Source organism: Leuciscus leuciscus (genome assembly GCF_965113295.1).
Source record: "Leuciscus leuciscus genome assembly, chromosome: 11".
Lineage (NCBI taxonomy): Eukaryota > Metazoa > Chordata > Actinopteri > Cypriniformes > Leuciscidae > Leuciscus > Leuciscus leuciscus.
Window position 1 is genome coordinate 34079257 of NC_138735.1, and position 18836 is coordinate 34098092.

The window sequence follows — 18836 nt, forward strand, 5'->3', positions numbered from 1 at the left end:
AAATGAATAGTTGTATATTTCGCCATGCTTCATGGGATTGTAGTTCTTTCTTGTAGTTCTTACTTTTTTACTTCAAATCAAAGTTTGTTATGTTGTGATTCTCCTCATAGTTGGTTTAGGACGTTTTTAAAAATCCCTATGGAAAAATGAATGGAAAAAATACTTCCGGAACAAATGCCGCTGAAAAACTAGAACTAAATCGCTTGTGTTTAATATGACTATTCCAGATACAGAATACATTTTTTACCTTGTGAAGTGGAAACTTTATTCTTCATCTTGGTGGCGTCGTCTTTCGGTCGCTCCTGAGGAGGAAGAAGAAGAAAGTCTCGTCACTGATTCGCTGGAGGTCAGAGGTCAGAGGTCAGAGGTCACGATACTCACACGCAGACTGTACTCTTCCGATACGCTTCTGGGGTTCAAACTCGGTTTCTTTCTCTTGCGGTCGTCGCTCTGCATCATTAGAGATCGACTCTACGGACACAAACAACCCTCGTCATCAGAGCATTAGACTCAGTGTCTTCTGCTCAGAGCTGCGTATGTTTCATCAGAAATACAGTAGAAACAGGGAAATAATATTATAATGTAAATCATCTGTTCTCTATGTGAATATATAGTAAAGTGCAGTTTATTCCTGTGATCAAAGCTGAATTTTCAGCATCATTACTCCAGTCTTCAGTGTCACATGATCCTTCACAAATCATTATCATACATTTACTGTATGCATTTAAGTGCACTAAAGCTGTGCATATTATCACTTCATTTATCATACAATTTGAAACCATATTTATACCACATAACTATAATTTATTAATTATTATGACTATTATTATCAAATAAATTGAACAAAATAAGAAATACTACTGTTGTAATGTAAAATAAATAACTGAGTGTATATAGTTTTTTACAGTACACCTAATTAACATATTTATATATTTAAATGTTTTAATCTTCAAACATTAAACCAAATGTTAAACCACATCACTATCATTTTTTATTGTTATTACTATTATTAAATAAAATATTAAACAAAATAAGAAATATTACTACAGTAATGTAAAATTAAGTAATAGAGTATTTAAATAATATTTATAGATTTTTTTTCTTTAGTACATCTATTAATCTTTGTCTTAATTTTCTTATTTTCAAACATTAAACCATAGACCATTTGTGTCAGAAAAAAACAGCAATGTTGACAACAAATGTATAAACATATTCATGTAAACATTTATATAAATGTATTATCGATCCATATTACATCCTAAAAACACTGCATATATTTACTTAAATAAATCCCAGCTTTTTGATCTGATAATTGCACGAAGCCATTTCATGACTTTAGTTTCACATTTTGCCCCGTGTCTAGAGACGCGAGTAAATAAACATGATCTCCAGCTGTGATGAATCTGTTCATATTTCATAACACATATAAAGCTCCAGCATCATCATGAGTCCATAATAAATAAACTGACCGGCTGATATCCGGTCAGGGTTTCATCCCGCAAGCGTCCGACTCAAACACATGCTTCATCTGTCCTGGACCAACCAGAGCACACATTCACAGGACCTGAAAGAGACCATCAACATCAGATTACTGCTGTTTCACAGACTCATCCATCAGAACGCGTGTGGAAATGATTCTGACATCTGTGGAAACAAAACCTCCATCAAACATGAACAAAACTTCCACTGCCATCCAATAATCACAATAATCTGTAACACTTCTGATGTCAAACAGTCTCAGCTTTCAAATTCAAATGTGTTTGTGTCTCTTTAATACGGCGAGACTCGTGAACCGATCATCTCAGATAAACACCAATGAACATCAGAAGGAATGAAAGATTCAGAACAACTTCCTGAAGTGAATCATGTCTCATGAAATCAGTGTTTCAACCACAGAAAGACATCAGTGAAACAGCTGGAGAACAATACTGTCACGTAACGTCACATTCAAAGCCATTCAGTGACCAGAACCTCCATAGCCAGCTAGAAAAATAACTCAAGAAAGGAGCGTTCTGATACAGTTACATATTCATATTCAATATTTAAAATATGTTTGAATAAATCTGACACGTAAAAAGTGTTTATGACAGCCACCGCCTAAACGTTTGTTTAAAAAAACGAGAAGCATATTTATGTGATTAAAAAGTTATTAATTTAACGTTTTAAGATTTAAGATTTCTGTCCTTGAGAAAAAAAACACTGTACCTGATATCCATCCAGCGGAATCGACACCGAATCAGATTAAATCAGAACTGAATCGAATCGCAAGCTTGTGAATGGAAATCAGACTGAACAGTGAAACACAGCCGGCTCTACTGGAGACTAAAGACTAAAGAATAAAGACTGGAGACTGGAGACTGAAGACTGGAGACTAAAGACTGGAGACTAAAGACTGGAGACTGAAGACTGGAGACTGAAGACTAAAGACTGGAGACTAAAGACTAAAGACTGGAGACTAAAGACTGGAGACTGGAGACTGAAGACTGGAGACTAAAGACTGGAGACTGAAGACTAAAGACTAAAGACTGGAGACTGGAGACTGGAGACTAAAGACTGGAGACAGGAGACTGGAGACTAAAGACTGGAGACTGGAGACTGAAGACTGGAGAATGGAGACTAAAGACTGGAGACTGGAGACTGAAGACTGGAGACTGAAGACTGGAGACTAAAGACTGGAGACTGGAGTCTGGAGACTGAAGACTGGAGACTGGAGACTGAAGACTGGAGAATGGAGACTAAAGACTAAAGACTGGAGACTGGAGACTGGAGACTGAAGACTGACTGAGATGGAGGATCTTCTGAAAGTCCCTGATGAGCGTGAAGGAACGAACGAGATGAAAGCACCAGACACGAGTCACAGATTCGTCAGGATTGATGAGATCACTGGAATTACCAACAGATCCAGAGAGATTATGATTCACAAGCTGACGAAACACTGACAAACATCAGATGAACATCAGAACGAATCTTCAGGCTGATTCACTTCGCTTTCAAAAGTTCTTTTAAAATCTCAAAAAGCAACATTTATATTTCAGTATTTCCAGCTGAACGTTCTGCTCTTTTTAACTTTCCAGTCATTCAGGATTTACTGCATATCAGAAATAAGTAATTAAAAAAGACATAAATTTTGCTTTTAATTTAATTTTTAATTTTTACCTGATAAAATATATATTCATTAAAAAATAGCCATTTCTTTTAAAGATTTAATTTAATTACTAATCCAGATCTATAAAACACACCTAAAACACACAAAATTTAATATAGAAATGCTTTTAAACATAATATAACAAATTTAATAAGGCAATAAAGAATATTTTAAATATAATATAACAATATTATATTATAAATATAATAATAGAATATTATTATAAAAATAAAACACAATAGTATAAATATAGTATATATAATAATATTATAATATTAAATATAATACAAATATTTGTAAAAAGTTATATAAAATATAACATTATGAGGAAAATATTTTATATATTTTTTGGGCAAAATTTTAAATATGAGGGAAGAACGAAACGCTAAACTTGGGTTCAGGTATTTATCTGACAAACTACAGCCACAGGTTTTATTTTACTATGCAAAAAAAAAATTCATAGAAAAACAAAAAGCTGAGAGGAAAATTAATAGATTCACTAAAACATAATCAGTTATTGATATTTCACTGCTTCTCTCGTTTTTGCATTTGTTTATAATTTCTTTGATTGACAGTCAGTTTCATTGCATTATCATAACAAATAAAACTCCAAGCACAACTACGCAATATGATATTCAAATATTATTATTGAGGTCAGTTTGTTTCTGAGGTCAGTCTGTCATCTGATGATGATCCACATGACGGTTATTTCCTTCCATCACTAAAACTCCAGCTAAAATAAAAAGAGAAGTAATTCCACTGTAAAAGGAGTGTGTGTGTCGCAGAGAGAAACATGAATTATTCAGTGTGTTTCTGCACAAAAACACAAAGCAACATTAAAAAATAAATAACCAATAAATAAACCAGTAAAGAGCCATGAAGCCGGAGCTGACATCAACATAAGAGCAGAAACTCAATTCATCTCAGTATTACACTAACACACTCAAATAAACTATTCAAAACGGTTCTGTTCATTGAAATAGAGCATAAAAATAAAATTAAATATTACTTAATACAACTTAAACTAAATGAAAATTTGAAAATTGCTTTGACAATAAACTGAAATAAGTTTAAATTGAAGCACTAAAATTATTAAATGGAAATAAATAAAAATAAAATAGAAATAAAAATAAATTAAACCTAAATGGCAATAAAAAAAATACATTAAAAAATGAAAAAAAAAAAATGTATTACTAAAAATGTTTAATCATATTTTAAAATCAAAATTTCATTATCATGAAAACTAAAAATCTAAAAACTTAAAGCTAAAGCCAAATATTAAGACTGAACTGCATGATTCTGGAAACTGAAAATCATGATATTGTTTCAAACAGAGAAAAAACATGCAAGTTCATAGAGGTTCTGACTAAATGTTATGTACATGACAACGGCTCTCTCTGGATCAGAACACGGATCTGACCGTTTCATGGACAGAGACGAATCACTTTCATTCAGGAATAAGATCGCATGAGTGTTTGAATCAAGATTGTGTTCTCTTCTGAATCTCAGTTTCGTCCGCACGGAAACAGTGAGCAACATCTTTTCCCTATAACCGAATCTCCCAGCATGCTTCACTCTCGCAGGCCTTCAGGAAAACAAGCGTCGACGTCAGCAGAACTCGCTGATATTTCTGTCACACACACAAACTACACTTTTCTTTCCTCCCATTGAAATCACAAACAATGGAAATATTGTGGAGTGAATCCGTCATTCTCTGCGCTTTCGTCCTTCAGACGCTCAAACACACAGACAGATCCGAGCGAACACTCAGACATCATCAGTACTGTCGGAGTTTCTTTCTTCTGTGGAAAGGAGAAGTTTTGAAGAACGAGCTGGAAGAGGGACTGAAGTGTTCAAGATCCAAAAGCCCCATCAAGCATCACAACAAATGACTCATTTACCAGAACTCAAGTCATGTGACTCTTTAGAGTCAGTTCGTCTGATTTATGAACAAATCAATCTTTGGATTCAGATCTTTTTTAATTGGTTGATTCGCTTCTCAAAACCAGTTCAACTCACTGTTTAATAAACTCTTATGCTTTAAATATAGACATGCACTGCTGTTATGAATCTTATGAAGCTTTCTTTACAATATCTCCACAGAAGAAAGGTTTGGATGAGAGTTTTGAACCTCTTAATGAAGGTTTAATGATTTGAACACGAGCGTCAGAGGAAAACTCATGTTTGTTTTATGTGATCTCGTAGACAGAGACGTTCAGAGAGGATTAATATTCACTAAAGCACGTGCAGAACTATTTAAACACACGATTAAACGTAATAAACACACTAAACGTCTGACGAGGAAGAGAAGAGAAGTTCTCATGATGAAGTGAAGAAAAACATTTCAAATAAATGAAGCAAAGCACAAACCACAGATCACACGCAGATCTCTATCAGTCTGAAACATCAAACATGCGATCGCTCGAGCTTTATGAAGCGCTGAAACATGAGCAAACACGTGAGTCTCGGTTCATATCCACTGTTCATAACCACTGTTCATACCCACTGTTCATATCCACTGTTCATACCCACTGTTCATATCCACTGTTCATAACCACTGTTCATACCCACTGTTCATATCCACTGTTCATAACCACTGTTCATACCCACTGTTCATATCCACTGTTCATAACCACTGTTCATAACCACTGTTCATACCCACTGTTCACCCACTGTTCATACCCACTGTTCATACCCACTGTTCATATCCACTGTTCATAACCACTGTTCATATCCACTGTTCATACCCACTGTTCATACCCACTGTTCATACCCACTGTTCATACCCACTGTTCATAACCACTGTTCATACCCACTGTTCATATCCACTGTTCATACCCACTGTTCATACCCACTGTTCATACCCACTGTTCATACCCACTGTTCATAACCACTGTTCATACCCACTGTTCATATCCACTGTTCATATCCACTGTTCATACCCACTGTTCATAACCACTGTTCATACCCACTGTTCATAACCACTGTTCATAACCACTGTTCATACCCACTGTTCATACCCACTGTTCATAACCACTGTTCATACCCACTGTTCATATCCACTGTTCATACCCACTGTTCATAACCACTGTTCATAACCACTGTTCATACCCACTGTTCATACCCACTGTTCATACCCACTGTTCATACCCACTGTTCACCCACTGTTCATATCCACTGTTCATACCCACTGTTCATACCCACTGTTCACCCACTGTTCATATCCACTGTTCATAACCACTGTTCATATCCACTGTTCATACCCACTGTTCATATCCACTGTTCATACCCACTGTTCATAACCACTGTTCATACCCACTGTTCATACCCACTGTTCACCCACTGTTCATATCCACTGTTCATATCCACTGTTCATATCCACTGTTCATAACCACTGTTCATAACCACTGTTCATAACCACTGTTCATACCCACTGTTCACCCACTGTTCATACCCACTGTTCATACCCACTGTTCATATCCACTGTTCATATCCACTGTTCATAACCACTGTTCATAACCACTGTTCATACCCACTGTTCATATCCACTGTTCACCCACTGTTCATATCCACTGTTCATATCCACTGTTCATAACCACTGTTATAAAGCTGTATTGATGTGATTCACAATCAACAGAATAAATAAATGATCAAGAACCGAATGCATGAAATAAAGACACGTCAAAGTCTGTCTGTCAATCAAACTCTACTGTATTTGACAGAAATTCATATAATCCTGCATAAACTATAATACAAGACGGATGATTATGAACTTCATCTCAGCCTTGGATTTAAAACACAATCATTATGAACAGATTTTTATGAAACATAAAACCTTTACAAACTTAAAAAGATTTGAACCTAACAATAATAAAACTTTGGAGTAACACAATTTTTACAGTGTCTCTGTATGTTACATGTACTTACTTACTATAGTAATAACAGTAAATTATGCATAATTTCATGATTATCCTCAATCAAACCCTACAGTAAGTACATGTAGTTCATTATTATTACTCAGAACTAGGGCTGGGCGATAAAACGGTATCGGTATTTATCGACGGTACACCATTGTCGGTAACGATATGAAAAATGTTCGATATGGCGCTCAATATTTTCATTCAAATGCACGCGCGACCACCACAACGTTGCCCAACATCAAATGGCAAGCGCAATGAAAGCGGAACGAAACTGCGTTATTTTGTGCGTCACGGACCGTTTATCAGTTTGGACCATCAATGTCAGTGAGTGCAGCGCGAGCCGATCTTGATCAAGCAACACTGTTACTACACAGCTCTAAGAGATCCGATAAAGAAAGCATTTGAATTCGCCACAGAAGTAATAACATCGCCGCAAGATCTAGTGAGAAGCATTCACACTTCTCCGTTATTGTTGACCTACCTCAAAGTTTCAACACCTACCTTGATTCTTCTACGTTTACACTTTTACATTGCACACATTTTGTAACATTTTAAGTTCAAGAGTTTCTTTAACGCTTACTTTTTTATCTTAATATAAGACATAAAGAAGATATTTTTGTTTACATTTAATTTTTGACAGCTAAAACTAATATCATTTGTTGTTTGCCTTAATAATGTGGATAAAAAAAAAAATGTAAAAAAGCAGTGGTTTAAATTCAAACTTTTGTACTTGTCTTAAAAAAAAAAGGTTATAAAAAAAGTCAATAATTATCGATACCGAACGATATGAAACATTATATCGTGATCATTTTTTTAGCTATATCGCACAGCCCTACTCAGAACTTAAATATATAATTACACTGTAACCGAAGTGTAACCAACTTTGGTAACACACTTACACAGCATTACCAAACAATGAGCAGTGTATCTGTTACAGTTCTTTATGAATGTTAATATCATTACTATTATTGAGGTTTATTAAATCATATTAACTTCTGACTTTAATAATGTATTATAAATGCTCAAACATTGACTAAGATTAATAAATGCTGTAGAAGTGTGTTCACTGATGTAGTTCACTATTATAAAGCGTTACCCTAACTTTAAACTATTCTATTCAAATTTATTTGCATGATACAAATTTAGAAACACTGTACAAACTACAGTAAACACTACAGTAAACACTACACACTACAGTAAACACTACAGTAAACACTACAGTAAACACTACAGTAAACACTACACACTACAGTAAACACTACAGTAAACACTACACACTACAGTAAACACTACAGTAAACACTACACACTACAGTAAACACTACAGTAAACACTACAAACTACAGTTAACACTACAGTAAACACTACAGTAAACACTACAGTAAACACTACACACTACAGTAAACACTACAGTAAACACTACAAACTACAGTTAACACTACAGTAAACACTACAGTAAACACTACACACTACAGTAAGCACTACAGTAAACACTACAAACTACAGTTAACACTACAGTAAACACTACAGTAAACACTACACACTACAGTAAACACTACAAACTACAGTTAACACTACAGTAAACACTACAGTAAACACTACACACTACAGTAAACACTACAGTAAACACTACAAACTACAGTTAACACTACAGTAAACACTACAGTAAACACTACAGTAAACACTACACACTACAGTAAACACTACAGTAAACACTACAAACTACAGTTAACACTACAGTAAACACTACAGTAAACACTACAGTAAACACTACAGTAAACACTACACACTACAGTAAACACTACAGTAAACAGTAAACACTACAGTAAACACTACAGTAAACACTACAAACTACAGTAAACACTACACACTACAGTACACACTACAGTAAACACTACAGTAAACACTACACACTACAGTAAACACTACAGTAAACACTACACACTACAGTAAACACTACACACTACAGTAAACACTACACACTACAGTAAACACTACAGTAAACACTACAGTAAACACTACACACTACAGTAAACACTACAGTAAACACTACAGTAAACACTACACACTACAGTAAACACTACAGTAAACACTACACACTACAGTAAACACTACACACTACACACTACAGTAAACACTACAGTAAACACTACAGTAAACACTACAAACTACAGTAAACACTACAGTAAACACTACAGTAAACACTACAGTAAACACTACACACTACAGTAAACACTACAGTAAACACTACACACTACAGTAAACACTACAGTAAACACTACACACTACAGTAAACACTACACACTACAGTAAACACTACACACTACAGTAAACACTACAGTAAACACTACACACTACAGTAAACACTACAGTAAACACTACAAACTACAGTAAACACTACAGTAAACACTACACACTACAGTAAACACTACAGTAAACACTACACACTACAGTAAACACTACACACTACAGTAAACACTACAGTAAACACTACACACTACAGTAAACACTACAGTAAACACTACACACTACAGTAAACACTACAGTAAACACTACAGTAAACACTACAGTAAACACTACACACTACAGTAAACACTACAGTAAACACTACAGTAAACACTACAAACTACAGTTAACACTACAGTAAACACTACAGTAAACACTACAGTAAACACTACAGTAAACACTACAGTAAACACTACACACTACAGTAAACACTACAGTAAACACTACACACTACAGTAAACACTACAGTAAACACTACACACTACAGTAAACACTACAGTAAACACTACAAACTACAGTAAACACTACAGTAAACACTACAGTAAACACTACAGTAAACACTACAGTAAACACTACACACTACAGTAAACACTACAGTAAACACTACAGTAAACACTACAAACTACAGTTAACACTACAGTAAACACTACAGTAAACACTACAGTAAACACTACAGTAAACACTACAGTAAACACTACACACTACAGTAAACACTACAGTAAACAGTAAACACTACAGTAAACACTACAAACTACAGTAAACACTACAGTAAACACTACACACTACAGTAAACACTACAGTAAACAGTAAACACTACAGTAAACACTACAAACTACAGTAAACACTACAGTAAACACTACACACTACAGTAAACACTACAGTAAACAGTAAACACTACAGTAAACACTACAAACTACAGTAAACACTACAGTAAACACTACACACTACAGTAAACACTACAAACTACAGTAAACACTACAGTAAACACTACAGTAAACACTACACACTACAGTAAACACTACAGTAAACACTACAAACTACAGTAAACACTACAGTAAACACTACAGTAAACACTACACACTACAGTAAACACTACACACTACAGTAAACACTACACACTACAGTAAACACTACAAACTACAGTAAACACTACAAACTACAGTAAACACTACAGTAAACACTACAGTAAACACTACAGTAAACACTACAAACTACAGTAAACACTACAAACTACAGTAAACACTACAGTAAACACTACAAACTACAGTAAACACTACAGTAAACACTACAAACTACAGTAAACACTGTACAAACACATTTATTCACACACACACACACACACACACACACACACACACACACACACACACACACACACACACACACACACACATATATATATAGAGAGAGATGATCCGATGTGGAAACGAGACACAAGCGAGTGTTGCTGAACAATAAAACAGGCACTGAGCAGGAACTGGGGTATGTGTGTGTGTGTGTGTGTGTGTGTGTGTGTGTGTGTGTGTGTGTGTGTGTGTGTGTGTGTGTGTGTGTGTGTGTGTGAGAGAGAGAGAGAGAGAGAGAGAGAGAGAGAGAGAGAGAGAGAGAGTGAGAGGGAGTGTGTGTGTGTGTGTGTGTGTGTGTGTGTGTGTGTGTGTGTGTGTGTGTGTGTGTGTGTGTGTGTGTGTGTGTGTGTGTGTGTGTGTGTGTGTGTGTGTGTGTGTGTGTGTGTGTGCAATTCAGCAGGAAACATGTAGACAACTTCCTGCACTCAAATCCAAACAGACAACAGAGACGAGCAGCACTATCTGCCATCATCAGTGAGAGTGTGTGTGTGTGTGTGTGTGTGTGTGTGTGTGTGAGAGAGAGAGTGTGAGAGAGTGAGTAAGTGTGTGTGAGAGAAAGAGTGAGTGTGTTTGATAGGACTGGGCAAAAAAAAATATATATTTGTAACTTTAATAAGGATTAGTCTACATATAATTTATAATTAATGCAGCGCAGACTGTTTGATAACTTTATTCAATTTCTGCATATGTCCTACAGTTAGGGCACAAGGTAAATATGATTCTGTTTTAATGTACCCAAGTGTACCTAAAATAAAAAAGAGTTTAATATACAGGTTTGCAGCTCTTAATATCTTTTTATTAATTAACCACTTGTAAACTTATGTTCACTTTTTTTATTTTTTTATTTATAAATATAGGATTTGTATTAAATATATATTCATTGAGTCGAATTGAAATCGAATTTAGAATCGAGAATCGAAATCGAATCGAATTGCAACATCTGAATCGATACCCAGCCCTAGTGTTTGAGTGTGTGTGTGTGTGTGTGTGTGTGTGTGTGTGTGTGTGTTTGAGTGTGTGTGTGTGTGTGTGTGTGTGTGTGTGTGTGTGAGTGAGTGAGTTTGTGTGTGTATGAGAGTGTGTGTTTGAGTGAGTGAGTGAGTGCATGGGTGTGTGGATGTGTGTGTGTGTGTGTGTGTGTGTGTGTGTGTGCGTGCGTGCGTGCGTGCGGCAAAAGCATGTTTATTGTCTGTGTGGGAAAAGCCAGTCTGATCAGAAAACATTTAATCCAGATTACCGACTACACACACACACATCACACACACACACACACACATCTCACCCAACATTTAATCCAAGAACGATACACACACACACACACACACACACACACACACACACACACACACACACACACACACACACACACACACACACACACACACACACAGATCTTCACAGGTGCGGCGCGTTTATTTTAAAGCACTTTTACCAGTGATTCTATTCCTGTCCCCAGAGATGGACGACACACACACACACTTCCTTCCTTACGTAGAAGAACTCTCTTTTAAAAGCGCTTGAGTATCAGAAGTAAACAGTAAATGTCAGTGCATTATCTTATTATTGTTGCATTGTTGTGTGTAACACTTACAGAACTTACTCTGAATCTATGCCTTCTCTCACATCAACATCACATGTACTTCTAGAACACAGTTCCAGTGGGATTGAATAAGTCACTCAATAACGTCCACAATGCTGTCGGACACACTCATGTCTGATCCCTCAGAGTGCCTTATCTACAGTTATTTGGCTTTTAGCATGAATATGTTAGCCTTACTGTTATCTATAAGCTAGTGCGCTCCAAAACAATGACAGAACTTGCATTTAGAAGACCAAACCCGACGTTTAAAAATGAAAATCAGGTTTATGTTGGAATCCAACATGAGTCGAGCTCTGGTGTCAACCCAACTCTCGTTTACAACCAGATCCCCCTCGATTGACGTCACGGGCCTCGACTCACGGGCCCTCGACCCACGGGCCTCGACCCACGGGCCTCGACCCACGGGCCCTCGACTCACGGGCCTCGACTCACGGGCCCTCGACTCACGCCCCTCGACCCACGGGCCCTCGACTCACGGGCCTCGACTCACGGGCCTCGACTCACGGGCCCTCGACTCACGGGCCCTCGACTCACGGGCCCTCGACTCACGGGCCTCGACTCACGGGCCCTCGACTCACGCCCCTCGACTCACGGGCCCTCGACTCACGGGCCTCGACGCACGGGCCCTCGACTCACGCCCCTCGACTCACGGGGCCTCGACTCACGGGGCCTCGACTCACGGGGCCTCGACTCACGGGGCCTCGACCCACGGGGCCTCGACCCTCTGGCCCTCGACCCCTCGGGCCTCGACCCACGGCCCTCGACTCACGGCCCTCGACTCACGGCCCTCGACTCACGGCCCTCGACTCACGGGCCTCGACTCACGGGGCCTCGACTCACGGGCCTCGACTCACGGCCCTCGACTCACGGGCCCTCGACTCACGGCCCTCGACTCACGGGCCTCGACTCACGGGCCTCGACACACGGGCCCTCGACCCACGGCCCTCGACCCACGGCCCTCGACCCACGGCCCTCGACCCACGGGCCTCGACTCACGGGCCTCGACTCACGGGGCCTCGACTCACGGGCCTCGACTCACGGCCCTCGACCCACGGCCCTCGACCCACGGCCCTCGACCCACGGCCCTCGACCCACGGCCCTCGACCCACGGCCCTCGACCCACGGCCCTCGACCCACGGCCCTCGACCCACGGCCCTCGACCCACGGCCCTCGACTCACGGGCCTCGACTCACGGGGCCTCGACTCACGGCCCTCGACTCACGGCCCTCGACTCACGGGCCTCGACTCACGGGGCCTCGACTCACGGCCCTCGACTCACGGCCCTCGACTCACGGGCCCTCGACTCACGGCCCTCGACTCGCGGCCCTCGACTCGCGGGCCTCGACTTGCGGGCCTCCACAGGCATGTAGAGGAGAAGTACGATATTCGTCTTTCAAATGTAAAAAATAATACTCAAGTGAAGTACAGATACTCTAACAGTGTACTTCAGTACTCGAGTAAACGTGCAGTTACTGTCCACGTCTGCCCGTCACTAGCGCTAGCACTAGCATCCGCTTCACTGCTCTCACAACTAATACACTCTCAAAACTCAACACTGATCACACTCGTAACACAGCTGGTCATGCTCTCATTACGGTCACACACACTTCAGGCCATAATCATGGTTTCAAACACACGATTATTGTAATATGTAATGAGAACATTTGGTTTAATAACCGAAACACAACAGTATATGATCTTCTTTCAATTCAGGACTTTTAACAATCAGTTCATTCAACAGTGTAAAACACAAGTGTACAGTATAATTACAGTAACAGACTACAGATGAAAACACACTGACAGTACCTAACTTATGAATCCATAACTCACTGAATCCATTAATCAATATCTATAGAAATCTAAAGGTGAACCGTTGATTAACCATTAAGTTCAGTTGTATTAATAATAGATAAATGTATTAGACTTAATGAGAAGAGATACAAATAAATCAAACGTTTGATAGTAATCGCTTTATGGAAGACAGTTTCTGTGAATGAAACACTTATTTTGTGTAGTAAAACAAACAGTATTGTGTGTATTGTAGTGATTATAGTAACACAATATGCTGAGATGTTTGAGAAAGTGCACTTTTGATGATCTGTTGTGGAAACTGTGCCAAAGCCATTACTAACGGTCAGAGGATCCTATAGAAGTGATGTTTCTGTAAACTAGTGAATGATTCTTACATGATTATAATGAACTTAACATGTGAAAGCTCGTATGAATCGAGTGATTATGAGAAGCTTTTGTACTTGCATGAATTAATTTATGGAGTAAACGGCAAGAAAAGCTCAAAGAGGTTAAAAATAGTGAATGCACTTATTAATAACCATCAACTCAACTACCCAATAATACTCAGTACAGCAAACACTGCAGGAGAACACTGAACTAAAGCCACACAAACACAGTTTTGTACAGTAAACACTGAATATTGTATATACAAAATTGATAGAAAATCTGAAAGTAAAAGTGAAATTCAACAGGTGTTCAGCTCTGAGTGATTCAAGCATTAAAGATCCAAACTATAGCGATTATTCCCTCAGATCAGAGTTTAATATGAATCTATGAAACTATACATGATTAAAGTCTCTCTCTCTCTCTCTCTCACACACACACACACACACACACACACACACACACACACACACACACACACACACACACACACACACACACACACACACAACATCCATGATGAGAGCAGGAAAATGGCGACTTCACCACACAAACAAGTAAACACATGTGATGACAGAGAGACACACACACACACACACACACACACACACACACACAAACACAAACACACTGAGAGAGAATCAGATGAGAGTTACAATGTAACAATCGCGCGCGCGTCATCAGATGACGGGAAACACTGTAACACACACCTAACACACACCGAACACACACACGAGCGATACGTGTTCATCTGGACTGCCTTTAACCAGCAGAAACACACAGATTAGCCGAACAGCATTAACACAAACACAAACACACACACACACACACACACACACGACCGCAGCTGCGCCGGAACGACACACACATCACAGTCCGGAACGACACAATCTCACACCTGTGAAGCAGATTAAACACAGGAACACAAACTCTGCCAAATATTAATGAATATTTGTTACCAGCACGAGCCTGAGTCCGCGAGCCTGACGCGCTGACAGCAGTGTGGAGTGCGCATGCGCAGAGCCCTCTGCTGGAGAGGAGACAGGTGTCACTCACAGACGTCAACCACATGACCAATCTCTGTGATTATTCATGCTTTCAATATCAATAAACTACACTTGGAATATTCCGAACCGAAACTGACGGATGATGAAGTGTCTGAAACAAACACAATCGAGCACAGCTTGAATATATTTGCTTCATTTAAATCTAAATGTCATAATCATCTGTTAACAAACAAGTATTCATTACTTCAGTGAGCTCAGTGTTTCTGCATTCAATTATTACATTGTTTAAATTAATAATTTTTTCGCTAACTGTGATTTTGTATATGTAGATTATTGATACACTAATAAACGAGAAATGAATTTAATATTTGCCACAAACTACATATTTTCCCTCTGAAACGGATATCTTTCTTAATAATAACAACAGTAATAACAATTTATTATAATGCTTCTTCATAAATCTTATTATTCTGAAATATTTTATTAGCAATAAGAATAAATTGTTAAACAGTTGAGGGAACTATTAATGCATAAGTATGAAGGATAAACATTCATCATATCATTTTTATTACTCATCTTTTCTATTATCTGCAAGGGAAACATTACTAATCAATAAAACACTTACAGATGTTATTGAGTCATTGTCGTTTCATGCAGAGTTATAAACCATCATAAATATCTTTATGTTTCTGGCAGATTCTCCATGATGATATATATTATATTATATTATATTATATTATATTATATTATATTATATTATATTATATCATATCATATTATATTATATTATATTATATTATATTTTCTATTATGTGACATTATATTAAATTGCATTATATTTTATTATAATAAATTATATTATATTACACATTATATTACATTGCATTATTTTCTATTACATTATTTTCTATTAAATTGTATGATATTATATTAAATAATATTAAATTATATTATATTAAATTATATTATATTATATTATATGTTCTATTATGTGACATTATATTAAATTGCATTATATTTTATTATAATAAATTATATTATATTACACATTATATTACATTGCATTATTTTCTATTACATTATTTTCTTTTATTTTCTGGTGGTGGCGCAATGGATAAGACACATGCCTTTGGTGTGAGAGACCCGGGTTCGAATCCACTGTGAGACACCAATGTGTCCCTGAGCAAGACACTTAACCCCTAGTTGCTCCAGAGGCGTGCGACCTCTGACATAGCAATTGTAAGTCGCTTCGGATATAAGCGTCAGCTAAATGAATAAATGTAAATGTGTAAATTGTATGATATTATATTATCTGATTGTGGGTTATGAGAAGTGCAGTTCATCAAGACTCCAGTAGAGGACAGTAGAGTCCCAGATCTGATCCTGATGTGTGTGTTACAGTAATGTTGTGTTCACACTTCACACTGCTGTACATGACCTGCTCATTTATTTATTTAGTTTGTTTATTAGAAGCATATGGATTAGTATGAGCTCATCTGATAGCAATATCATAATGCACAGACAGTCATGAGCCATTCTCACAGTAATGATCCTCATCCAGATCATAATTCATCTGCAGAAGCCTATAGTTTACTTTAAACCAATGGTTGGGTTAGTCCATATTTGACCCAAACATGGGTTGATCAAAACCCAGCATTTTTCTCAGAGTGTAATATATATTGTAATATTGTAATATTCCAGCAGCAGAGATTTGAGCAGTGGATGAAGGGTTAAACCGAGCACACTCGCTCTGATGATGACGAGTGTAGAGGCTAAACCTGGATATTAAACAGTAAAGACATTCCTGTGGAAATAATCAGAACAATCATTCAAACTCTATTTGAAGTTGACATGTCATTCATCAGGATCAGATACTGTGAGGTCAGAGGTCAGAGGTCAGTGTTTGGAAATCTGCACATGCCTGAGACACACACATCAGATCTCCGAGTAAACCAGCTCAGAGATTGTGTTGTTGACTCTCTCTCTCTCTGTGTGTGTGTGTGTGTGTGTGTGTGTGTGTGTGTGTGTGTGTGTGTGTGTGTGTGTGTGTGTGTGTGTGTGTGTGTGTGTGTGTGTGTGTGTGTGTGTGTGTGTGTGTTATAACACCCATAAACATTCCTTCACACAGCGTAAAACACGTAGAACACACTTCCTGTACGAGGATCTGGACGTGTGTCTCGTGCTTCACATTCTCGGCCTCTTTCATGACGGGGAAGTTCAGAAACGTCACTCGATGCAAAATAAACATTCATTATGTGAACATGACGAACACAGACTCTGAACCGTAAAAATGAAACTAAAACTAAATCAGTAAACAAATAATTAATAAACATTATTTGAAATATACAGATTGTTAGCAAGAGCAATATTTCTTTAAATTGAAGTCCTAAAATAATGAAAACTAAATAAATCAGAACTAAAACTAGATGTAGTTTCTGTAACTTGATGCAAAATCCTCCTGATTCTGGGAAACACGGAGGGAAACACTGGGAAAACTCCCACATTCTACAAGATCTGAGAGTTTGATCTGCATCTCATTCATCAAATATCCGTTCACAAACACTTACAACTAAACCTGCCGAGTAAGAGAGACGTGTGTGTGTGTGTGTGTGTGAGGTGTTACGTTATCTCCCGCAGGAATGAGGGATCAGGGGTCGGAATATCTCGGAACATTCCTGAATCCTGTGTTGATTTCTGTTGTCTTACACTCCTGAGCAAACGCCAGTGTTCTCCAATCTCAAACAGCAGCGCTCGCAACGGCACGGTCATGGGTTCGATTCCCACACTGAAAAAAAATGCTTTTCTTACTTAGTATTTGTGTCTTGTTTCTAGTCTAAAAAAAAAAAAAAAAAAAAAATTCAAGATGCATTTACTAGATGATTAAAATGGCATAAGATATTATGTCTTGTTTTCCGGTGGAATTAATCAAAAATGAAGTGAGTTTTTGCTTAAAACAAGCACAATTATCTGCCAATGGGGTCAGAAAAATAATGTTAATTCAAACAGAAACAAGATCATTTTGCTTGTTTTAAGCAAAAACTCACTTCATTTTGATTTATTTCCCAAGAAAACAAAACATAATATCTTATGGCATTTTACTCAGCTAGTAAATGCATCTCGAACAAGAGAAAAATACTAAGCAAGGAAAGCATCTTTACAATGCAGCGGATGCTCAGGATCATGTGTAGCTTGAATGCAACGCAAGTCATTGTGGAAAAGAGGAAAGCATTTTTCCAAGAAGACGTCATTTTACTGCTGTGCCAACAGATGCCATCCTGCACATCTCATAAATAATGCGTATGATCCCGCTAATGACTCCACACACACACACCAGCCTGTGATATATTATATTTCATCA

General features: G+C 37.8%; 1 protein-coding gene across 5 annotated transcripts in view; it reads right to left on the reverse strand.

Annotated features, from left to right (window-relative positions):
* Positions 1-15497, reverse strand: part of l3mbtl4 (L3MBTL histone methyl-lysine binding protein 4) — a 68499-nt gene extending 53002 nt beyond the window's left edge. For all 5 annotated transcript variants that reach the window (XR_014210069.1, XR_014210070.1, XM_082184742.1 and 2 more), the window contains exons 1-4: positions 15431-15497; positions 1470-1564; positions 382-471; positions 248-302 (exon numbers count right to left, since the gene is read on the reverse strand). Coding sequence is in view for 3 of the 5 variants with exons in the window: in XM_082184742.1 (XP_082040868.1) it covers positions 248-302; positions 382-459 (133 nt within the window). In the remaining 2 variants the exon portion in view is untranslated. The remainder of the gene's footprint in view (positions 1-247; positions 303-381; positions 472-1469; positions 1565-15430) is intronic.
* Between the last annotated feature and the right edge of the window lie 3339 nt (positions 15498-18836).